Source organism: Mugil cephalus, chromosome 19 (assembly GCF_022458985.1).
Source record: "Mugil cephalus isolate CIBA_MC_2020 chromosome 19, CIBA_Mcephalus_1.1, whole genome shotgun sequence".
Taxonomy (NCBI): domain Eukaryota; kingdom Metazoa; phylum Chordata; class Actinopteri; order Mugiliformes; family Mugilidae; genus Mugil; species Mugil cephalus.
In genome coordinates this window covers 16,722,073-16,748,498 of record NC_061788.1, presented here as the reverse complement: position 1 = coordinate 16,748,498, position 26,426 = coordinate 16,722,073, and the positions used below count along the sequence as shown (strand labels likewise).

The 26,426-nt window shown below is 41.0% G+C and overlaps 1 protein-coding gene across 1 annotated transcript in view; it reads left to right on the top strand.

Annotated features, from left to right (window-relative positions):
* The first annotated feature begins 767 nt into the window (after positions 1–767).
* lpar1 (lysophosphatidic acid receptor 1) overlaps positions 768–26,426 on the top strand; it is a 35,820-nt gene continuing 10,161 nt past the window's right edge. Inside the window, exons 1-2 of the mRNA XM_047569792.1 lie at positions 768–1,713; positions 18,173–18,928. Of these exons, the coding sequence (XP_047425748.1) occupies positions 18,190–18,928 (739 nt within the window). The 5' untranslated portion in view covers positions 768–1,713; positions 18,173–18,189. The remainder of the gene's footprint in view (positions 1,714–18,172; positions 18,929–26,426) is intronic.

Genomic DNA, 26,426 nt, shown 5'->3' with positions numbered 1-26,426 from the left:
TCACAGATGGCCCGACACAAGCAAGTCATTAGGCAATTAAGTAATAATGAAACACGTTCCATTACCCTTACTCACAAGCTCCTAGCCCTGAAGTGATACCAGGCTGTATTTAACACCTCTTTTTCTTACCTTAACCAGACATTTTCTGAACCAAAACCAAACGTTGTTACCTTGGAAAATTCTCGTGTTTTGAAGGCAGTGACATATGATATTTACTCAGGACCCACATAACACGCAAAGGAAGAACCGTACATATTACTTCCATAATCGGGAATGTCAACAACCATGGCTGCACAGATGTTGTCAATAGGTCAATAAATGAACATATTCTACTTATTCTAAACATTTTTTGCCTTGACAATGACTTTGTTTCAATTAACATATAACTTAGTCAACTCAGTGTCCATGTAAATGCCATAGTTATAAGTATTGTGCAGCTGCAGCCTGACCCCTGCTTTACACTATGACACGAAATTCAAGTGTGTTGCTCGGAAATTTGCGCTGAACAAAATGAAATGTAAATGGAACGTAATGACACAAACAAGCCCACGTCGTATTGCTCAATACGTGGCCGTCTCAACGCTCCGTTTCATTCCACAATCATGACGGCTGGTTTACTACAAACACCTCAGTGCTAAGTGCTCACAGATGGTGTAAAGTTTGCAGACATAAACTGTCCCCACCAAATACTTTTCTCATAACCTGAGAACTTCACTTGGACATGAGCACCGGCAGACGGGAGGAAATATTTCCGACGTATATTGTGTGGAGGGTCAGTTGCTACAGAATACAATATGTCTTTGAGTCCTTCGGTGTCAGTCTCACACCCTCTTTTTCTCTCTGCTTCACTCCACCCCTCTTTCTCCCTTCCTGTCTCTCCCTTAACAAGTTGCTGAAAAAAAATGTGTTTCCAATTAAGCGCTGAAGAAGAAAGAAGAAATCTCAACAGTGAGCACTACAAGAAATGTTCTCTTAGGTAGGTGGACATGCACCTCTTTCAATATTCTTTATGAGATACAAAAAAAAAAAAAAAAGTTTAAGTATGGGGATTAAATGCACTTATTGCTGATAAAGTTTCACCTGTCTCCGGACAAAGGGACCAATAAGTTTTTACTGAGGTTGCAAAATGGTTTTTAGCCGCAAAACAATGGTTGGTTGAAATGTGTCAGCTTTGCTGTGTGTGCGCGCGCGTGTGTGCGTGTGTGTGTGTGTCTGCGTGACGTCATATGCAGACAAAGGTCCTGTCCCGTGCAGTTTGTGTGGCAGTCGGTCGCCAGAGAGGGAGAAAGAGTCAGAGAGAGAGGGAGAGAAAGTGGGAGAGAGCCGAGCCAGCGCAGAGAGGCACGAAGACGGAGCAGAGCGCATCAAGGCTGTTACATCTGGGCAGAAAATACACTTAGAAATAAAAAAATTAAAAAAAAAAAAAAAAAAAAACAGCGACTTCGTTGTGGGAAAACAAAATTGGTCTGTTACCCATTTTTTCTGCAAGGACATAAAATGAACGCGTTTCCTGTCTTTTTGTTGGATTTGGAGTCTTACATCGCACCGCTGCGACTTTGACACGAGAGTTGCGCAGGCACAGCCTCTATGAGTTTTCTGTTGGAGGAATTTCAGGCACCCCGTATCAAACTTGAGTCGGACATCCAGGAACCAGTAGGGGAGTAAGCTAGACCACCTACCTACCTACTGCTGTCTCTGGGAAAACAAGACACTGTGAGTATTTGGTATTTATTTATTTATTTATTTTCTAAATGAGAGATTTTTCTTTTGGGCCGTAGAGGGAAAACAAAATTTCCCTGACTTATGCAAGCTGCATTATGTGGGCATCTTGACACAATCAAAGTATACCTGCCACGTAGACGGCGGCTAGAGAGCGTCCGGCTCAGATAAACGCTTTGATGGCATTAGCAGATGCCCGAAGCTCCTGGGCGCACCGTTACTTCACCGGGAGACGCGCGGTTGTGCGCCTATAGGGGGGTTGAGAGCGGGGACACAGCTGGAATGAAGAACTTGTTGCGCCAGAACTGGGCTCTTTATCAACCTTTGGTACTGGAACAGCACATGTAGAAGGAAGGGAGTTAGCGGGGGAGAAAAAAAAATCAAACTGGCGTTGGATGTGGGAGTAAAAAGCTGACATGTGTCTTGATTTTCCACGCTGGTGTGCGTTTGGAGAACGTGTTTTCAATTCCGATTTCATCACTGAGTCGCCCTTTCTCTCTCCCAGATGTAACCTCATAAAGTTGTAAAAAAACAAACCAAAAAAAAAGTTCAAAAAGTTTTCCAGCATCAGCTATTGCGCCTTCGGTCTCAGCAACTGCTATCACAATGAAGACTGTCAGCATGTTGCCGCTCTGGACAAACATTTCTGTGGTGTTGACATGTTCCCAAAGTATACGCCTTGATAGTGACTACTACCGGCGGGAGTCAATCCACTGCAGTGCGCCCTGGACTCGAGCCCTGAAATTTCATGGACCAACTTCTCACGAAGTCTGTTAAAGCTTTGACTGTGGAAAATAAGCTGATGGTGTGAATTAGTCCTTCCAGCAAAACCAGAGAGAACTGTAGATGTAAGGATTCCAGACAGACACCAGTGTCAACCAATCTCAGCTATATTAAGGAATGAAATATAAAACTGGGATCTTATTTCTCTAGATTCAAGTTTGGATGGGGGGGGAAGTTGTTATTGACACTATGCAAAAATATGAAGAAAATTGGTATGAGTGCTGTTTGGAAAGTGCAGTCGGTAAGAGTAGAATGACACTATGCATTGCAGTAAATGTTATGGTCTGATGAGTTTGCACATCTTCAGAAGTTTTTTTTTTTTTTTTTTTTTTTTCTTGTGGTGTTTGATGAGGCACGCTGACATTTTGGCTGCTGCGAAACCTTCTATGAGGAGAATTTCTAATCTCCCCCGAGACTCCTGACATTTCACTTAGAGCAGGTCAGCGCGAGGTTTCCCTCGGCCACCAATTAGGTTGAATTTCAGTGCGCTTGGTGGCCTGCCGATGTTTTCCTTTTGCGTGCTAAAAGGCTTATAAATGTACCTACCGGTTGCTTCTGCTCCTCCTCGGTTTGCTTTTATCACAACTCTCGAGGCCAAGTTTCTATTTGATCGCAATCTCACATCTTGGAAGAAGAGACAAAAAACGCACTGAGCACTTAAAGGGCTCCCCAGAGATCTCTAACGATGCACGCAGGTGGTGCACGAGCAAAACTCGCCTTTCCCTCCATCTCTGCAGAGGCACGGATTTGAGTTTGCGGTGCTTCAGTTTGGTCATGCATTCCATCAATTACAGATGATCGTGTTCGCTGCACGGGGAGGGTTGATGGTTTGTGGTTTTGCACACACGCAGGGATCCACTGACTCAGGTACTATTCTTATGATCTGAGGAGGAGGATTTTTATGACATGCAACACTACGACGAAAGTTTCTGTTTCATTTTTAACTGAATGTAGAGGTTTACCGAGGAGGAAAAACAAAAATAACACATGCTGTCATTGCCCTTTTGATGTTGCCCAATTAACACTGATCTGTGTCTCAAATGGTGTGTGTTTGCGTTTGTGCCTGTGAGTGTGTATTCACAACAGAGAGGGAGAGAGCTGTTTACCTGCCGCCCGCTGACACAGCCCTCAGGGGGTCTTTGATGCTATAGGGGAGTGTGAGAAGTATTTACACTCCTGCAGATAGATTCGCTTTGCTGCATTTAGGCTTTTGTAATTACTGAAGTTTTTCTCTTTAGAGCAGGGGTCTTCAACGTTTTTCAGGCCAACGACCCCCAAACTGATGGAGAGATTAAGTAGGGACCCCCTACCTACTATATGTGTACGTTAAACTCGGCCTAGGGCTATTTATAAATATGCATTATCATTTCACGTTCAATATGAAGCTTATCCCTTTACTCAAATATGTTGGATTCATGTTAATGTGTGTGTTTAAAGACATATATATATATATATATTATATATATATATATATAGTATATATATATATATATATATATATATATATATATATATATATATAAAATGTCTAATCAACCAAATATTTTGCAACCACCCTGCAGTCCCTCCACTGACCCCCTAGGGGTCACGGACCCCCTCTTGAAGACCTACGCTTTAGAGTCTTAACCGATCCTGTTGTGCAAGCTTTCTGTAATACAGCTTTCACACTGAACATAGCGCGTGGGATTTTTTGACCAGGATCGAAGTGACTCTTACCAGTCTGTTAAGAACACTGGTTCAGAAGAGTGCTGTATTTACAAATGTTGTCACAACTCGTTAGATTCATGGATTGTGACTCATAACAAAAAGCTTTTATTAAAAATCTACACCCCTTATCCCAAAAAGTCTGATAATCCACTGGGGAATGTGAACTTCTTAAGGACCTTTTAACCTGTCTTGGTTTGAAGAGATGTTTTTCTTCTCTCTATTTCTCTGTTTTTTAAACAACACTTTGAATTTTCAGAATTTGTTTAATACAAAAGGCGCCATGAATTACAATTTCTGGGACAAAAGCAGCAGTTTAGCAGAAACTACCACATCCCTTAAAACGGAGGTAGAGCTCCTTTGTTGAACAATATTGTCACAGTGACTTTTAATTAACTGGTCTCGTGTATGTTTGTCGTGTGACTTTTCAGTGGAAAATCGTATGTCACCATGGCTCTGACACACTTCAAATATGTGAACAGGATAGTTGTCAGGAGCTCAGCGGTTTCCCAGGTAACCAGAAAGCGGCGCAGCTTTTCACTCGGTACAGTTCTCATGGACTCATGTGACGTGATTACGGAGGGGTCTTCTGAAAGTGTTTCCACGACTTGTGAGACGTTGAAAACCCAAACAACAAGCAGCGTTTGAACAGGCCAGTTGATGCCTGTGACTTCTGACCCTTTAGGTCAAAGCAGAGGGAGAAAAAAAGCTCACTGCAGTGACTTGAGTGTCTCCCCCGATGATGACTGTTTTACGTTTCCCCACATGAGCTCTGACATCCATCAGAGGAAAGGGTCATCGAAACATCTGTGTTGTGATTACCGAAAGCGTGATCTCTCCTCCCCCACGTCTAAGGACTTGCATTCCACCCATTCTTAAGCCAAACAGGCACATCGCTTTCACATTCATGCAGGTAACAGAAATTCAGTTTCCCTCAAACCCGCAAAAACGAGGAAATAGTCTTCCCTTTTCGAACAGCTATTAAAATACTAAAAAGTAGTTATAAATAGCAGGAAGGAGTGGTACTATCTCCAACATTATTGTTCTATATTCATTTCTATGCAGCACTTACACCGTAACCGGGATAACTGCAGAGAACAGACTTCTATATTTAAGGGTTCTCTCGGGCGACTATTTCCTTTAACACCATTTATACGAACTCTTTATCTAAAACACATGAAATGTTTTTCACATCCTCTTCCACCCAGTGTGTTACGCTTTTTTCATCTGATAAACACAATTAGGTTGACCATGCTACAAACTATTAAAAGCATCTGTCACCTCAGCCTCTGTGCAGTTCTGCTTTTCGTCATACTTTTGGTTTGGACTTTGGGTCAGTGAGTGTCTCGCTGGTGTTTGGAAACACTTCGAGGTGGCTGAAATGTCAGTAAAGCGCATTTCTTTTTCTATCAATAGCAACTGAGTCGAACCTCAGACGTCAACCAGTAATGTCTGTTTGTGAGCTCACGTAGCTCTGGGTGGTTTGCAACGACCAACGCGGCGGCGAGTTGTCGCTTGATTTTTATGGCGGCTGTAAGCCATGATAACGTGCTGTAGTTTGCTCTATGGGAAACTTACACCTTTACATTCGACACACATGCAACGTCTAAAAATAAATGTGAGAAAGACAACCACATAGTGGTGCCAAATACTTATTATGACATTATGGTAACACCATGCTTAGTAAGCTCACTGCTTTTCTATATTTAGCTGTGTTTTCATCAGTGGCTTTTAATTATCTTTACCCATCATATCAACAAGCATGTGGCGGGTAATGGAAAACAATGATAGTTTCGATGTTATCCTCCTCTGACTCATTCCACCTTAATTTTTCATCATAGCTAATGCGGAAAACATTCTCAGCATTCTCCAACAATTTTCACTTCAGGCGAGACGCGGTAGGTAGGAAAAAAATACCGAAGTGGATCATCATTCGTGTTTCACGTGTGAACGCACTTACTGAAAATTGAATCTGATGTTTTGATATTATATACGTTGATATGATTATATGATATGTTTTGCAGGATATAAGTAGATTTGGTTTTGGTACATAGCGGTTTCCAGTAAGAAAATATACAGGATTTTGCAATGTAAAACTGAGTATTTCTGCGTGCTCTGAGCTACAAATCTCCACTTCAGTAACACTTGCACATACCAAACCTTCCAGGTTTATTCCTAACTACATTCTGCAGGTATTCACTGAGGGGATTTTTCATATATCATTCAGAGCCTGATTTATATGACTATGTTCCTCCGAAAAACATGGCAAAAATAGATTTTTTGGGGGACTGTTGACAGTATTTTTATTATTTATGCAGTGATAAAAAGAGATATACAAATTCACAGAAAACTTGTAATACAAAAAACAAATGTATTGTATTTATGTAAGTAATCAACTGGAGAAGTTTCAAAGTGATGTCTATTAGTTGAGAATCTTACCCTATTCACCTGCAGCGTCTCGCCTTAATGCCTGGAGAAAATAAGTTGCGCCAGTGTATTCCCAAGAACGTTTTCAACCCTCGAATCATTTCACTAATCATTACAGGATATGTGCAACAGTTTCACAACCTACAAGAACGTCTAGTTATAGCTGGGAGTGATTGCTGGAAGAAAAAGAAAAAAAAAAAGAAAGTGAAAGGCCATGTTATCTTTGAATGCCCTGCAGGAATCACATCACGTCAGTACAACGTATTAAGCATATCCAGATGGCTCCGAGAAAGGCAGACGGGCGCTGACAAAATAAGAAAGATCAGAAAGGAATACAAGGAAGAGACAGGAAGAGGGAGAAGCAAGGATGCACACACAGTAGCCAGATGCACACAAGTGTATAGCCATACACTACTCACTAGTTTTCAGATCTCAGAACACACATTGAGCTCCATTTGCAGCCTTATTGCTGAATGTCCAGTTACCAGTGTGTTCATACCACTAAGCAAGTGTAGTTGCAGTAAGAGTCTGGACTCTGAACAAACCGAGTTGTTTTTGTTGTTGTTGTTAGACGACACAGGGATTTAATAGCATGCATTTGCATTCCCAGAGGAGTTTCAGTGGAGTTTTATCTGATTCGGATGTATTTGTAAATCCGTTCCTGAACACACTGGTAATAAAGAAAGATGAAGATGGTAAGAATATTGATCGGAGTGACCAGCCATGAATTCAGATGTTAGTCAGACTGACCATGAGCCAGGCAGCAGTGATTAGTGTGCAGTCTGGGAAGCCACGGTATTCGCTATGTTGAGATCACAAGCCGAACTGGTGCAATTTCAAAGCACATGCTGGTGGGCACAAGACTGCACCAGTTCTGCGGCAGTTTTGGGGCATGACGTCCTGCATTCACCGCATTCCACGTTCGAGACTTCCCCTCTTGCAGCTCGTCATCACTAAATATCTTACTTCTGCGCGAAGTTGGTTAAAAATCATTTTAACGGTGTCATGAGGAAAGCAGAAAGAGGAACCAACATCAAGAAAAATGAGGAACTTATTGAGCAAAATGATTTTTTTGTCAATTCAAGTAGAGTGCAGTAAATAAAGTCGAGTAATGAAGTTTGAGCAGGTGCAATCAGATCTGAACTTTACACTGAATTCTCCTATAATTATAGACAATTCGATAAAGGTTGTATCTTTCTTAGACGAGATTCCAGCTCCTCAGATATGATTAAACACAGAGGTTTAACACACTGATTTGCATAGTGTTCAATATTGTGGTGCCAAAAATAAAGCTCAATAAAACTTAACGTTAGCCTGACAGCAACAGCCAAAGTCTGCACTTGAAACAGTCAAGACCATTTGCGGAGAGACCTGAGGAGGGACGGAACGTTTAGTTTGAATGAGCTTGAGAGGATATGGCGGTTTGTAAGGACTTGTCTAAGGCTTGAAAGTGTAAATGTTACCAGAGGTGCTTCTTCAAAGTGCTTATAAAACCTCTGCATTCTCATGAAAATGGGCTTATTTCTGTTTGAACTGTTAACAACTTTGCAACAAGTGCTTTTTTTGTTTTGGTAGTATGGTTTATTGGATTTAGATTAATGGTAAAAGTGTTTCTGCAGCTCTGGAGCTCTCACACTGTTCCCTTTCCACTGTAAAGCACAATCTATGTTTAAAGTGCAGAATAAATAATACTGGCTTGCTTTCACCACTCTGGCAGAGTGAAACAGGCTCACTTGGACTGAGGTCAGGTGCCTCAATAACATTCCAATGCCTGGCCAGAAAAACTCCTTGGTTGTCTTGTCTGAATGTTTAAAAGTGTTTCTGTATTGTTCTAAAATTGAGAAACTGGGGCTATGGAGAGGACAAAATACAAGGTCAAGATACATTTATCAACCAATGCTGAACCTTGACGCTATAAGTCAATACTTTGTACATTCAGTTGGTTGAAACGCAACATTGTCGCATTTTTCTTTTACTGCAGGAAGACATCAATACTCCATTTTGCACAAAAGTTTGAAGATAAAGCATTTACAGTGGAGGATACAGCCACAAGCAAGCATTTGTTTCCACTCAGCACGCAGCATTAATGATTTTGACAGGCCAGAGCATTAAAATGATAAATCTGAAGAGTCAAACACTGAAATCTGCACATATCACACTGATGCAATCCCATATTGCATCGGGGCTGGGGTGATGTAATCATCCGCTAATAGTGTGATTTCATTAGAGGATGGCTGAACACACCCAATAATAAACTGCAGACAAACCTGACACATATGGTAGAGGCTGTTTTGCTGGACCCAGGCATTGTTAAATCGCTGGAGAGGTTTGGTTCTCAAACCACTTGTTGTCAACAGTCATTACACAATTTTAAATGTTTTAGAGAAACTGCTATATGCTGTGTCTTTCTCTGTCCAATGAGAATAAATTTGACACGATCCTGTTGCTTCTTTTCATGCTGTGGTTAAAGAAGTTTGCTAAATTTCTACATCACAACCAGGTACTCTCCATGGTTGGTTTTCAGTTCCTAGATACATAGATAGATGCTTTATCTGTAACAAACTGATAAGTTCACTTAATGTGCAGGAGAATCAGTGTGAAGGAAGTTTGGTTTTCTATAATAAAAACACACACTTATGACCTCTATCCACTTGTTTTAGGGTTCCTAACTACTACACTTAAAAGTGGTGAAAATCAGCGTTTGACGACATATAGGACATGACGACACTTACTAAAGCTGGTTTCCACTTCTACTTTTAAACAACTCCCACTGAGTAGCATCCCCGATAACACACCCTTCTTTTTTTTTAAACCCTTTGCATTTGCAAATACCAGTTGCAACCCTGAATTGACAAAGTAGTGGCATTGCTATATCAACTGCCAACAAGCCAAGTTCTACACAACATACAAGAAAATACAACTCTACCACATGTACGTTTTATAAACCTTTATACAACAGAATATCCCTGGGTTTTGGCGAAGGCTATGATTAGGCATTACGTTCTGCTGTTGTTTAGTTTCAAACCTTTGACTGTGCTCCATGTATCTGTTTGACCAATGGCAAACCAATGCATCTGGATCAATGGCTGTATTCCTATTTCACTCAAAAGTTTCTCTTCTCTTGGGAAAATACCCAACTTGAATTAGAACTCAGTTTTAGCTTCTTAAAACTTTGATCATTCTCAGTTCCTGCAGTGCAGACACAGACAAAAGGTACTTTCTAGTCATGGACTATGGCACAAATGCACCTAATGATCTCTCCTACAGCTGCGTTATGGATGATACATTATGTATATGCATACTAGACCTAAGTGCTAACACAATATACAAAGAAAACATTCTTTTTGCACCAGCAGCTGTCAAAAACAGCATAAGGACCACCAGTTAAGTGGCAGTGCATTTTTCTAAAGGCTTTACAAGGTTTAAGTCCGTGGGTTGTTCATTTTCCTTGCTCCTGCCATTCAGCCTGAAAACGGGCTTTACCTAAACATGTGGAACAGATCATAGTGGAAAGACCTCAGAGCAAAGAAGCTTATTAGATGGACATTTGCAAAATGAAAGGGTGCGTTTTTTGCTGCTCCACAGATAATAACCCATACGCTGGATTTTGGTTGTCACTCGACTTTCTCAAGCTATGATCCCTAGGAGAATTTATAGCCAAATTAGATTGGCTTTTATATGTTATTTATGGTCCCGGCTGTTATTTAGAAATCACACATTGCTTTCAGTGGCTTTGGACAAACCAGAAACCAGTGAGAAACCCGCTCAGCCTGTCCCTGCGTAATTTAGCAGCAACAAGTCAACTCCTTCTATCCTACGGAGTGGGGGAGAGTGGATCAGAGTAAATGTGCTCCTGTTGGTGGTGTGATGAATTGCTAATTCTTGAATTGTCCAAAGCGGTAAGGTTTCCCACCATTTGTCGTTTTCTTTTTTATAGTTCTGGGCACTATATTGGCTTTTCAACACTATTTGTCACCTTTTCTATTCTGGTCACACCAGACTCACCGCTTCCTGTAGTCATCAGATTTAATGACAGTTAGGGCTATGTGTGCTGAGATGGAAGTACTTGAGCCGATGGATGGGTATCATCCACTGACGAGCTGTGAATCAGCCCGTCACAGCTACAGTCACACATGACTCAACACCAGCTCTCAATCCAGCCCTTGTCCTGAGCCCTGTGGGTGCGCAGCAACTGTTTGAGGGTATGTGCGAATGTGAGGCTGTGTGAGGTTTTTCGCACACTAGCCCATGATGTTAAGTCGGAGAACGAAAGCCGTGAGAGCGTATTCCGAGTTGCAGAAGTCCCGTTTCTCTGCTTTCTGGGGTGGTAGTGGGGAAACAATGGGCACATTGTGTGGAGAGTTGGCAAAGATGGGAGGGGGGATGGGGTGGTGGTAGAGGAGGAGGAGAGGAGTTGAAAGCTGAAGAAACGAGATGTCAGAAGATGAGTAACGGGAAGAGAAGAGACGGTTTAAATTTAAGGGAGGACGGGGGGAAAGAATGGAAAAGATAAGAGGGGCAGAGTAGAGTGGTTGAATACAGAGGCAGAAGAGGCGTGTTATGTTATAAGGCTTCTCAGTTTCATACTTTTGTTGACATGCATGTTGTGCTCAACAGGAATTTGCGGACCAGACTCAATTTCTGTACCTTATCTGCAACTGAATGTTCCTCGTGAATCATGTCAGAAAATCAGATAAACTAAGGTACACCGACACCTCTAATCGTCCTGTACTTTCATACTATGTGTCACATTGTTTCAAATGCAGGAACTTCTTCTGTGGGGACTGGGAACCTTTGGAGTTACTCAATTTCTGCAGCAGAAACCTGGGTCTAAGTTGTGGGGAAGTTATTTTTTCCCTTAACCCGTTGAAGTCGAGCCGGGGCGTCCAAATAACAGGACCAATTTAAGACGACATACCAGCAAGAAGCAGTGTCACTGAATCTCTTTTTCAACTTCTGTAGAAAGTGCTATCTTCAAACTATATACCAGTTTTTAAACTGTGTTGATAGGCCAAGTAAAACTAGAGTTATTAGAAAGAGTTTACCGCACAGTTTTTCTCAATATTGCCATCACGTTGTGCTTCGGTACAACTGCTTTTAAGCACAAATTCCAAATGCCAAATTTAAATAAAATCACAATCAACAGCAGCAAAGTCTGAAACCAGTTTGTTATTAGTGTCACTCAGTGAGTCATTTTGCCTCATCTTTGTGGGTCTTCAGAACAAAGTGGAAACTCAGACAATCAATGATCTAAAGGACGTTTTATAGTGCCACAGATACTTAAAGTTCTGAGTACACTGGGCCATGCCTGGATATGCTCTGCTATAGGTGGAAAAAAAATAAATATGGGGATGATAAATTCCATCTAAGGCCTAGCCACCACACAGCTTCAGGGCATTCAGAGAAGAAATGTTTCTTATCACTTTCTCATCCACATCTTTGAAAAATGTTCCACAGCTTCATTCATTCTACAATGTGAATTTATTTTACGCTCCAAAAATAGTTTTACCTTTTTAAAAGTCACGATTATGGCCCATAGGGATCATTTTTCCTTTGATAATTTATGCATTGCTGTATACTGTGATCACTCTTACATGCTTCATGACTTTTTATGAAGATGAGTAATTCCTTTGCAGTTAGATTCCCCCGGAGGCAAGAACGTGGTCTGAGATACTGATGAAGTGCAGGGACCTGGATGTTTTCAGAATAATGTAACATAAAAATCTCTGAGTGAAGTTTAACATATAAATTAGCTTCTTAAGATCACAAAATTTAATCAATTCCATAGTTGGATTATGTATTTTCTTAGAAAGAGAAATACTTCAGGATAACTCCTTGTGAAATTCTCTACCAGTATGGCAGTTTAAAGCTCTTCGATTCAGCAGAGAAGGACATTGCAACACTTCAAAAACACTTGACTTCAAAACACAAATGGGCTGTAGATCAGCATCTTATCAGTTCAAAGGGGGTAAACCACTGGAAAATTATGGAGGATACGCTCGATTATCCATCTATTTTATCAGTTCCCTGAGGAATATAGCTCTGTAAGACTACCCAGTTACAGGTTGGCCAGACGTCTGTCTGACACACTAATAAATGTTCACCGTAATACAGACTAAACTCTTAGTCTGTGTAAGAATAACATGTCATTGCGTGGTGTTCCCCTTGAAGCCTCGTCCCTTTTAGAACTGTCTTAGCATTAGCAACCAGAGTGTTGGATGATGGATTGTGGAGAGACGGACTGGGGATTCATTGCTGTATGAGGTTTAATGTCTCACCTCTAGTCTGACAATGTTGTCTGGATCTAATCAGTTAATCTCAGAAGGTGTAAGAGAACCGTGAAAATTTTTTTTAAAAAATTATAAGAACTTTTCGTAACAGAATTTATTTCCTTAAAGTGACAGAAAATAAGTAAAATGAAGACTCTCATAATAGTAATGTGTCATATTACAAGTAATAGATTCCAACATGTTGTGATTGTTGGAGTAATAGGATACAGTCCATTGCTCTTTTTGTTTTGGGGCCGAATGAGGCTTAATGATTGAGGAATATTGCAAAGTCTGGTGAGATTTGCGTGCTATATCAAGTGGGTATTTTTGCTTCAGGCATTGGACATGGATGCTACAACAAAATCTTAATAAATGAACAAAATTTGCGTTTCGTTTTCTGATATAATACGGCTATTTGGCGGGACAGGATTATATGTTCCTTCCCAAAACCAGCACAAATTTGTTTTATGTTGTGGCACCACTTCAGGTCTAATTAGGTGTAATAGGTTTAATTAGGCCTTGACACAGATGTGATGTGGTTAAGTCAAAGTCCTCATAGCCAAGTCTTACCACTCAGCAGCCAATGGAGCACTTGAATAAATGCCACAGCAGTTCACGTTATGGATATGGTAAGCTGAGAAAACTGTATTCCACTGTAGTCTGGAAAATTGCACTGACTGCTGTTGGTAACTGGAAAGTGAACGTGAGAATCCTCCTTTGAGAAAGGAGTCAGTTGTTTTGTTGACCCATCCATCCACCCCTCTATAATAATCCTCGTTTCTCCCTCTGTCATTATTACTATGGCTGCTAGATAAAAATAACGTGGTGGATTCTACCATTTTTCTAGGAAGGACAGTTTCATTGATCATGCTTGTCCAAATGAGTCCAATATCTAAACAAGTAGCCACAATGTCATAAAATTATGGATTGCAATGACAAGGAACCATCCCGTACTGGAAGCTACAGCTATCCTAGAAATGTGCGTCAAAGTGAACCATGGAGAGTGAACCACACACACACACACCAGTCCTCTTAGTCCGTTAGGCGTATCTTGTGAATACACGGATGCAGTCTTGCTGTCGATGCTTGAGTAATGACCTCACTTGTATGGATTCCAGGGTGGTCCTTTCAAAGACACACACGTTCGCTCTCCCTCCACACAGCCAGACTTTATCACACATTACTAACAAGCATGAAGGGAGTGTGTCGACACACACTTGGGCACAGCGAGCATTTTGTTCCCTGTTTTTTAACTAAGGGTTCAAGCCACTGCACCAAGCATTCCTCTGAGATTCCTCATAATATAAGTCATTCAAGGTTTTATAGTGTGAACACATACACACCCAGGTGAAGAAACAGAAAGCAAAATTCCCCTCTTTCTGTGTCCTATTTCTTGCTCAATCTTTCCCTGTTTCAAGAAGCCAGCCAACGGCTGTTGCACACAGACACACACACACAATGACAGGATCTCCCTCTGCAGGCTCCAAAGGTCTGATGAAAGTGTTGGGAATGTGTACTGAGAGGCCACTGACACTTCCTCCACTTTCTAGTACTGACGACTCGCCTCAGGCATCTAATACCCCGCTGACTGCTCCCTCCAGACATTTAATGGCCATAAACTGCAGATGACAAGCCGAATAGATGCGCTTTCATCCGCTGTAGTAGTTGCTGTAGAGCCTCAGTCACTGTGGATTTGTCTCGCATTAGTGTTGCCGCTGCCCTGCTTCTAATGGTTACTGCATTTTATTGCTAAGTTCAATTAAAAACCTCAAAATGATTCTCAGATTTGATTATGCCTTTTATAAAGTCATTAGGGATAACCACAGGCACTAAAGGGACAGGACACAATAGACCAAACCCAACACGAACGGGAAAAGGCTGTCTGTGTTCCACGGATGTAGCAGTTTGGTTATATCAACCTTGGACATCAACCTTGCATGTGTTATTTTCATACCGTGACACAATTTATCCTAGTACCCTTTATGCAAGTGTGATAGAAATAAAAGCAATTTAATTAAATGCCAGGAACACATTTTTGTCTTAAAACAGGTCTTACATGTCCGTGCATTTCTTTCTGCTTGTTGGAACTAATACTCTTGCTCATATCGGTCATTAAAATATATTTGTGCATGGAGTGAAATCGGTGGATCTTGGGTTTTAGACAGTGGGCGCAGCGAGCTGACATCAAAGTCCTTGTAAAAAAAAATGCCCTCTGCAGTACATCCAAGAGCAGCTTTTTGGTCCAGACAGGTTACGTGAGACGATACCACAAAAACTACATTCAACAGGCAAGTAATATATGCGCGTCTATGCGAGAGGAAATAACTGTCCAGACAAGCATGCGGCGGTAGTCTGTCTGAGGTCGTCATTCAAAAAGAGAAACTGGAAGCGCTGGGAAGAGCTTTAAACCCAAATGAATTCAGGAGAGGAAGGAGAAGTCGTGTCCTTTTCCTGACATTAAAATGATGTGTACGACGATACAGATGCAAACAATAAAATGGAATTTAGTTATTGTTTGTCTAATACTTGCTTCAGAGAAACTTTTGGAATGCATTTTTTATTCACAACAATGAAATTTGTTCTGGTGTATAGACCCCTTCATGGCCTTCGTCACTGTCACACCACAATGTTAGCTGGAGGCAAAACAGAGGGAGGCTTGAGGCGAACACTGTCACTTTCAACCATGAAAATGCTGGTGCCAAAACCAAAACATCAATAACATACCAGCCACTGCCAGTCGCAGACAACTTTGGTTTGGCTTTGGTGATTAAAAGAAAGGACTGGAGTGAGACAATCAACAGAGCACACTTCATATCAGGTCAGATTAATATGTAATGCATCATCAGTTTCAGCCTGGAAAACGTTATAGGTTAGATTAAATCATGACTGAACATAAGTTAAGTTAATCATTATCTAGGGGATTCTTGTTAGATGTTAATGCTAATGCTAACCACTAGGCAACGCAATGGTAGCTGTGTGTTTCAGGGGTGTCCAAGCAGAAGTTGCATTTACTATGTTGAACTCCACAGTGGTTCCACTTATGTCTGGTAATATCTTTGTTGGAGAGGGTTCACTTGATAAACTAATGATAAATCTTTTCACCAATTCATCAATAAAATGCAAACATACAGTGGGATATGAATACATGTGAGACTGTTTTCATGATTACTGGCTAGTGTTTATTTTTTGACATGCTGTAGCAAAATTCAGTGTGCAGAAATTAAGCAGGTTCATCCGGCGCCTCCGACACACCCTGGTGTGCTATCAGCAATAATTCAATACTACTAATCGAATGCATCATTGCTATTTCAGCTGATGAAATGACACTGTGCCGCCACTCCGAGCAAATCCGGCTGCAGTTACACTCCTTTTTCAGAAATTGAAGACGTAAAGAGAAGAGAGTCCAGGAACCCGTTTATTTAATGGATTGGGATCTTTAATGATGTAATGGATCTTTTTACTGGCATTGGTGCACTGCCATAGCTAACACACATTCATTCTGGATTTTGAATTTAAGCATGTAGTACACTGCCAATATTCAAATGTGCTGTACTGTACTTGAGATTTGATTCACAGTACTGCTTTGGTTTGTGTGATGATTTAAAAAACAAAACAAAATCCACATAATTTAGATTTTATAGCAGGGGTTATAGCTACCTGCTTTTCTCTAGCATACTACCAATGAGATTTGCAGTCAGAGTGCGTGTCCAAATATTTTTGGCAAACTTCAGCTTTGATAGGCTTCAATGCTGCCTCGTTTCCCAAGAGTACTCCATAGTTTTCATTTTTGAAAGGTGAAGGTTGTGGTAGCTTTTCCAACATTGGAAATTAGTCCAAAGGACCTTCTTCATTGTGTTTGGCAGAGGTTTACTGTGTCACTGCAGAGCAACAGAGAAGGTTTAAGGGGATTTCAATGATCCAAAGTAAATCAAAAGAAAAGGATTTCCACAAAAACACAGACCTTTGGCCTAAAACTTCTAATACATGTTCTTTTATTTCTCATCCACTCTTGTTTTCCCAGCTCATCTCCCCTGTCTCTCTTGGTGTACTCTTAGTTACACACACTCTTTTTCCTCCAGCCCTGAGGTCCTGTTTCCGGTCTGGGGTGTATGAGAAAGACTGGGCAGCATCTGTTCAGGACTGGACCTTATTACACACAAACACACACACACACACAACTCCAGTGAGCATTGTTTGTGTGTGTATGAACTGATCGTAAGCCCCATGATGCTGCTGTCTCTGCTTCGTTTTCTGTTTCCTCAGCTGCTTTTTTTTCTTTCCCATAAACACTCGTAAACCCCGAGCAGATGGAAAAAAAAAAACATGTTCTTAGCCTCATATCGCACCGAGGTTTATTCACACCGCAACACACAGCAGGCCTGCATGGAGGCACAAGAGCACACACCACCCTCGCGTTGTGTTGCTGTAAACTGAGACCTGTAGACAACATACGTTTTGTTTCTAACAATTATTTGTAGACGTTCTACTCTCATAAAGCTGCTGGTCCTGTCTTAATCATGGCTGCTTTCCACATGTTAAACACTCGGCATGCCACACACACACACACATACAAATGATCTAAATCCGAGGGGGATTTAGTTTCCCATGTTTCAGGAACCAGCTTAAGAATACTTGTTTCCTAAAGCACAGCTCTGTATTAAATGTTATGAAAGAGGCACTTAAGTATTTTCCTGAAAATGAGATTAACTCATTCTTGACCAAAGGAAAGTAGCTCGGACAATTGGAGCCCATTCTGTTAGCTTTAAACACATCTATGTATGAAAAAAACACTAATCAAAATAAAGTAGTTTATGTGTCTAAAAAAAGGTACTTGTGACTTGATAATTTCACATCCTTACATATCAACTGTGTTGCTTTAATTCCTTCTACATGACTAATCTTAAAATAATAAATATGGCAGCCTGGATTCTCTAATTTTTAAACCAAAATCTTCTTTTATATCTCTACAATCCTCAAGAAAATCTCTGCAATGCAAAACAGGCATGCACCTGTCTAGTCTGTTTGGCATTCAAACTTCACTTGGTAATGCAGTCAGATTAACAAAATCTTTGGGTCACCTCCCCAGGTTTCTTCCATTTTTTAATCTTGTAGTCAGATTAAACACCACAGGTGTGGCAAAGTAGAGGAACTCACTCAACAGCTCAGTAACATAAATCTGCTTGTGAAATGTCATTAATGCCTTAAACCTGGTGGTGCTCTTCTGGAGTGATGTCAAATGTCTGATTGTGCTTCATGTTTTCTCCTTTCAGTAATCACCACTGCCACAATGGATGACGCACAGTGCTACTACAATGAGACCATCGCCTTCTTCTACAACCGTAGTGGCAAGCACCTTGCTACTAACTGGAACACCGTCAGCAGGCTAGTGATGGGCCTGGGAATCACCGTGTGCATCTTCATCATGCTCGCCAACCTTCTAGTGATGATCGCCATCTATGTCAACAGGAGATTCCACTTCCCCATTTACTACCTAATGGCCAACCTGGCAGCTGCTGACTTCTTTGCTGGACTTGCCTACTTCTACTTGATGTTCAACACAGGACCAAACACAAGGCGCCTGACTGTTTCCACGTGGTTGCTACGTCAGGGCTTGATTGATACCAGCTTGACCGCATCTGTTGCCAACCTGCTTGCCATAGCCATAGAGCGCCACATCACCGTGTTTCGCATGCAGCTGCACACGCGTATGAGCAACCGACGCGTGGTGGTGGTGATTGTCATAATCTGGACCATGTCCATAGTCATGGGGGCCATACCCAGCGTGGGCTGGAACTGTATCTGTAGTATTGATACATGCTCCAGCATGGCGCCGCTTTATAGCAACTCCTACCTGATCTTCTGGGCAGTGTTTAACCTGGTGACGTTTGTTGTCATGGTGACGCTGTATGCTCACATCTTCGTGTATGTGCGACAGAGGACCATGAGGATGTCGCGGCACAGCTCTGGACCGCGCCGCAACAGAGATACCATGATGTCTCTGCTGAAGACTGTGGTGATTGTGTTAGGTAAGAATTATCTATCTATCGATCTACATTGATACCGCATGCAGCGTACTTCTTTCTACCACTATCTGTCTATGTATCTGTCTTTGTAGCAGTGTGTGCGGTTTCTGAAGTCATCAGCAGCACCAAAACAATGACTCTGTTGATGGGTGTAACTGTGAGGCCGCTGCATTCAGTCCAAGCACAGTGACAGCCTAGCACGACTGCACGCCTCCTGTGCTACAGGACATCATCTCAGCCAACGCTGCATGACGTTCACTTGTTTTAGATCCCCTTAACGCAACACTGATATGTACTAATATAGTGTCGTTGTTGTTGGAGAGGAGCAGATGGAAAGATTTTTTTAGTGGTTTGTTGACTTTCAGTGTAGGACATCATGAAAGCTGGAGTTTTATTCAGACTCCCAGTGGACGGATTATGATGCATTCTGTTCATAATGGTCTCCAAATAAAAGCTATGGCTTTACACCCAACTACAGTGTAGTGGAAATATACACCACACAGTTATATTTAATAACATGACTATGACTACATTGTTGGCATCACGATATCTTGTCATATTGTGGTATCCTATGTCTACGGGACGCCGCAGAATAAGCAGGAAAAATGAATCATTGTCTCATTGCTGACATCAGTCACCGCTCTAATGAAGGGATTTTCCAAAAGCCCATGTTGTTTTAAAGTTTAAAATCAAAATGATCAGCTATGGTCACAGATGTGTGAGGTTTATCTTTTACAGAATTGATCAGAATAAGCAGATAGCAGATAGTGTGTCCCTCTGCAATGCTTTCTGAGATAGTTGAGTGTTGCTCAACTCTATAAGAATATGTGTGTATGTGTGCTTTACATCTGTGGCAGTGATAAGAATCTTCACACGAAAAAGGGCCTGTTTAATCTGAGGTCAGTAGTGTGTGGCAATCTGATGGTTTTTATGAACCACAGGTGTGTCTAGATCATTTTTTGTTTCAGCAACCCTAAAAATGAGTTGAAAAGTTATTTTTTTTCTTTTTTTGAACTTTGTAAAGGTTTGTCTACAATAAGATGACAAATATTCAGCACAATGGCAGAAAGTTTGTGGTTTAAAAGGAATATCTCTCCCAAAGTAGAGAGTAGTAGAGTCTACAAAGTCTCTTAGGCAGGGTTGCCTGTCTTTATTGACCTTCATATATTTAACTTTATTTTGCACCTAATGACAGCTTTGTGACACAGTAGTTGACATTAAATCGCCACTAAAGCTCTGACCCTAGGACCCCTACCCGGTCTGAACATTTAACAGACATACACTGCATGTGTCCCACTTTGTGAGGCTCCAGGACTCTTCGCGGACCAGGACTATAATAAAAGCAGATACTGACGTTTCTTTTAGTTTTTTTTTGTTTGTTTGTTTGTTTGTTTTTTTTACATCGATTGACAATAGCATAACGTGTCCTAGTCGTGAAGTGTGAAAAACGCCGGAGTGCGAAGTGTGGGAAAAGGGATTCTTAGCGCCTGAAAGCAGGAAGTGTTGGTCCCAGACAAAACATGCCAAAGGATTCCATGTGATTTGTCTCCTATGTGCTGTGTTATCTCATCCTGTTGCTTTTGTTGTCTTTAGTCCACGCTTAATTCAAAGCAGTGGACAGCAGAATGAGCTGAAGCCCATGGTAGGCGCAGAAGTGGAGGACATACAAAGTTCTAAGGGGTGCTTTGTTTATCTGAGTCTCGTCAGTCTCACCCCATGTTTCTTAATGGCCATGGGGGGCAGGCTATACAGTATAACATGAAGTGAACTAATAGATTTGGTTTTTGCTGCACCTATTAAACACGGGAAACTGAGAGACTTTTGCCAGGATGGCAGTTGAGATTTGGTTGTCACTTCTCATTTTCTACAAGAAAAATACAGTACAGTGACTGCAAACCAGTACAGTACAGTGTGGAACCAGATCTAAGTTCGATTGTGTAGAACTATCTGCATGACACGCATTCCATCACTTTCACTTTAACCACTCTACACTGGAAAAGCACTTGTATCAGTGCAGCTGTTTCTCCTTTTTTCTGTTGTTTTGTTTCATGCACGTCTGGCCCGTCCAATAATCACTTCTGCCGTTCCAAAACTAAACTAAATGAGTACCTGCTTCCTTCGAAAACAGCATAGGATTAGTTAGAAATTCAACAGGATGTGTCATGTCTCGTCTCTAAAAAAAACAGGGTCTGACAGTAGAGACTTGAAGTGACGCACAACAACTTACAAAAGGTTGTAAATCTTGAGAAATCTTGAGTATAAGAAAAAGCTCTATGTAAACAGCTCTGCAGCACAGCGTAAAAAAAAATAAATAAAAACGGTGAGCAGCTAACCTACTGTTGAGCTTTGGCTTCGTTCCCAAATATGTTTAACAGACTTGCTTCTTTAATATAAGGAAGTTCAACAATTTATTGAAGGAAGAAGATGATTGAGGGACAACGGTTTTATTGTTATATCGAGTTTCTGAAGCAACCGCATTTGTTCTTAAGCACTGAAGCCAAAATGTTACTGGGAAAGTAAGTCTTTTGCGTGAGGGTGTGATTTGTTTTGGTTCAGTCTGGAATCCACTGCTGTTTCTGAGTGAGGTCATTATGAAGCACTAAGGAGGATACTGAATACTATTTCCCTCCCTTGGTTCCTCTCTCTATTCGCTATTTCAACTCTGTGCTCAAGCACTTATTCATATCACTTGGACACTTCATTTCATGTACGAAACACCCCTCTTTGCCTCTGAAGAGCCGAGCCAAAATGGTCATAAGTTATGGAGTCTCCAGTGAGGTAACAGTGCTGTTAAGTTGTTGGTTCTGATTATGCTCTTCCCAGGGAAAGGTCAAAAAAGTTCAGCATTCGCTGCCTCGCTTTAATGTGAATCCCACAGCCGTTCCCTGTCCAGCTTTTCTCCCATCTCCTGACCAGATGATAATAACTGCCCCCCTGGTGCCCTTCTAGTCGTCCCTCTCAGGAGTCTGAAATAGCAGATTTCCTCCACGAATTAAACGAGAAAAAATATTAAGTTTGACATGTGCACATGTGCACAAACTCCAGCCATATTTAAACCCTGGTCTCACACAGTCACACCAGCCTTGGGGGCTTAAAAAAGGAACAGTGGGACACAACGTTTGCTCCATTCACATAACAACCATGACTGGTTTGGGACATATGATGGCAAATCTAAACCACAATCTGGCTTTTTGCCTTGTGTTTTTTTTTTTTTTTTTTTCTGCCAAAGAAAACACAAATGAAATCACATGCACATCTGGAGATAGCACTGAAACACACACACAAATAGAAACAGAAAGTTCCCTACAACTGACCAGTGCCACATGGAGTTCTTTAACACTATGGATACAATTTATCACAAATGGCCCCGTGTCTGTTGCTGTGCCCGCCTATGAAGCACACAGATCAGGCTACACATAATAATATAATAAATGCACTGCAGTATTCTGCTGAGCTACAGGTCGTGTGTCAAAAAAAGCAACAATGAGCCAGTAAAGGCATCGAAGAGGAAGACAAGGATGGACGTAAACAGTGCCTTGCCTTGTGTTTTTTTAAGAAGTTTTTTTAAAAAAGAAAAGCTTTACAAATGATTGACAAGGACGGAAGCGTAGCTTTGTTAGACCTTTAAGATATTTCTTTGGTGAGTGACAATGGATGCAAAAAGATGGTGTCATCACAAGAAAATGGTACTTGGTACGTTTGAGGGAATGTTACAGAACAATGTTACTCACCAAACTAGTTGGGTTCATTAGTTTCGCAGAGACATAACAGATTAACTAATTGGCTGGGAGATAGTGACACCACTTCACAATCTGACTTTATTTTGACGTTATTAACTTATGTCTTTCCTGCATTCAAACCAGAACACTGCAGTGGGAAGCACCTCTCAGTAAAAGAGCAGCTTTCATAAAAAAGGCCATGTTAACCCTTTGACTTCCTCACTAAGAAATACAATTAATCATGATTAAATATAATTAATTTTTAATCAATATTAATAGTGTGCACTGCAAAGTATTTTGACATATTATTATTAAAATGTAACATACAATATAAATACTGAAGTTGTATGATGTATTTTTGAGCTATGGTCATCTGTTGAAAAGTGCTATGTCTCAAAAAGTAGATAAATATTATATATATATATTGTATATATAATGTGTTCACACAGGAGGAAATTTGTGTATCTTACAAACTGAATAACTAGCAATGGTTAGAAAACTGGTACAAAATGAGAAATTAAGCATTTTAGATTGACTTGTTGGTGTCAAGCTTGCGTTGCTAAAAAACAAATCTAGTCAGCTGACAGTTTGGGCAGGGATTCTCTTCGTCACTCTTCAATGAGCCAACAACACAGTCAAATTCACTGTGACTGTTGCTTAGTGTGTGCGCGCCAGGTGCTGGCTCATCTGAGGGGGGGTTTCTGTGAATGATTTGATTATCTTAAAGCTCATGGTGTTGTACGAGGTCACATTGCCAGACAGTGTGGAGCGCCAACCCATACCATCCCCAACACACATGCAAACAGATGCCGTATTAATGACTTACATTTGTTTCAGCATATAACTAACTAGTGTTTGCCCTGATGACTCATGGATTTTAATAGCTAGGTTTCAGCAAAAGGGCAGGAGGTATTGGTTACATACTCCCAGACGTGTGACCAACTTACACTCACTGCACTTTGTGTAGTTTCGCCGCTATTGTGCATAACAAGTGTTTTCCAGCTAGGCAAGAGCAGAACCAATCAGGGATACTGAAACGCCCACTGCTCTGATCCGCCGTCAACATGGAAACACACCTGGCATGCAACTCACACTGTCACCTGTTTTCTGTGGTTCAAGAGTGTGCGTATAAAACACACATAATGAAAGAAATGATTACATGCAGCGCAGCTTCTCTAATCACTCAGAAGGGCGGCATTTGTCTCTGAGAAGCCTGCTTCACTTGTTACTTTTTGGCAAACTCTTCCTAACTCTTCTTAAACGTCTACAGTATCACTGAATTCTTCCAGGCTGCATTAACCAACCGGAGCAATCTGTCTTAGCTTAAGGGTTACACCGGGCTTTAAAATGTATCGCCACATGTGTACCCTGCCAGCTCTTGAGGTCCGATCTCAGTTTTGCGCTTTGTATGCGAATGTATGCATCATTTGCGGCCCAGTAGAATACCTCACGACCACTGTATTAGAATCACAAACGGCTGTTTGGTGTTGGGGAGTGGTCCACAGATATTGTGCTTTAAGACCCAGAAAAATAAAAATTAATAGTATATTTGTCACAGTACTTGTCTTTAATACTTGGACTATTCTAAGTTAATAAAAAGAGGTTATATAGTTGCCATGGAGCATCAAACCTGAATAGAGCCTGACAAATACATCAGAGATTCAGAACGATGTCTGAATTGACAAATATGTCCAGTGATGAGGAAGAAGAATTAGTAGACCTTTAAAAAAAAAAACACATCAGACGCAGCTAAAGTCAGTAATGTTTGTTAGTGTAATCTGTTGTGATGCCTTGCACCACACGAGTAGTTTTCCACTCAGCGGGAGGACACAATTGGCCATGTGCAGCCTGTTGGTTACACCTCACTATAACTGCTTCCTCTTGTTCTATTAGTCGCTGGAGAATTTAAAGCAGATCTGCTGTCAGTGTGTCACGATAGACCAATGGGTAAGGCACACACCACCAAAACCACAACGTTCACTGTTCAGTCTCAAATAGGGTCCTTGGTTGCATGTACTGCAGGCCTCACTATACCCTCGATTCCTGTCTTCCTCTGTGCTCTTGTAACTGCTTCACAATATGTTTTGCCACCCCCCAAAGACAAAGGCAAAGAGAGAGAAAGAGAAAGAGAGAGAAATCATTTTATTCTCGCCGTGAGAGAGATAAATCTGTCAATTATTTTTCCGTGCTTGACTCTCAATCACCTCCTTCTCAGTGGACATCACAGCTAGTTGCTGGAGTCTGCTTTGGCCCGTGCTCCTTCTCAACCAAGTATTACCAAGCTTACAGGCAGTATTAGTCTTACACTTGGCTTTTACTGTGGGCAGTGGTTGATTAACAATCTGCACTATTAACTTGCCATAGAGAGAGAAAAAAAAACGTCAGCTAGCAAACCCCTACTTAACAACAACTCCTACTTAACAACAACAGCAACAGTAAAAAAAATAACTCTTATTTTTAGTTGTGCTCAACACACGTATGAGTATGAGCATTTTCCAGTTTCCAGCTGCATGCACTCTGTTAGCGGGGGAGGCCAATGTATGGGCTGTACAGGTCCTCAGCATCTCCAACTGCACAGGGCTGCCTGTGGATGGGCCTGTCTGTAAATCTTGTCGGGTTGATATCTAATTAGTAGAAGTACTACACAGCTCTGATGCTGCTTTGATAAACTGAACAGTGAAGCTTGGATTAATGTGATTAAATACAAGAGCTGGATTACATTCACATAATAATGGAATGAAAGATGAATAAACATCTGGAGATGAAAGCTCCTGGTCTAGAAGAAGCATTTAACCATCACGTTCAATTGGTGCTAATACAAACTTAGCACTTCCGACTTCTTAACTGGTGAAACACTAGTTGACTTTTTTATGTACAGAAAATGCAACGTGGCTCTTCAGCTTAAGACACTGCCCATTTCTGGCGTTTTTTGGATAAGTTTTAAACATTGCACAGGGTAATGGACCAAGAGGTAGCAGCCACAGTGAAGCGTGAGATGCGGAGCTGCACGCAACATAATGCATCCAGCTTCTCCTTTCACGGTGCCCTGCTGTTCATACAGGATTTTTACAGGGTCATTGCTGCTTTTATCAAATGCCAGGTTCTTTAGAAACCTGATTCTATCAAATAAAAAAATGCAAATTCACAGGTTCCTCACCAGAAATGGTTGTTTCTTGATTTGATTATTGATTTTGGGATGAGCCTCTAAGTTCATCATCAGTCAGGTGTAAATGTACATGTTCATAGCTGTATTTAACAGCTTTGAATGTTTCCAGTGCTTTTGGAGCTTGGAGTAACATCAGCGTGATAAGTGATAAGAGCACAGTGGTATTATTTTAAGTTCTATCAATTAACAGAAACACCAAAGTGCTACTTAAGATCTGATGCAGTTCTTGAAAATTACATTTAGACTTAACCTCCTGAGCGTCCTCATATGGGGACATTAGGTTTTAGATTTGTGGCAAATTATTCTGCTTCATTTAGACCTGTTGTCCTCATAAGGAGACACTTCTGTCTGCCATGTACTGGTAGCGAAGGGTCAATACAGTTGTTTATTTATGCCTATTAACTTTCCTAGTTTGATACAACATGAAAATGTAACAAATTCACAAGTACACATTTGAGGACGTTGGGATTTCATTGTTTCCAATTCTGCTTTTGCATTAAAAGTTTTATACTTTGGCATTATCTTCTGGACCCCATGCTTGTAATATACAGTGAAATAATCCTTGTGTCCACATAATTTATTTCAAAAACAAAGATGATGCTTATTTTTTTATACT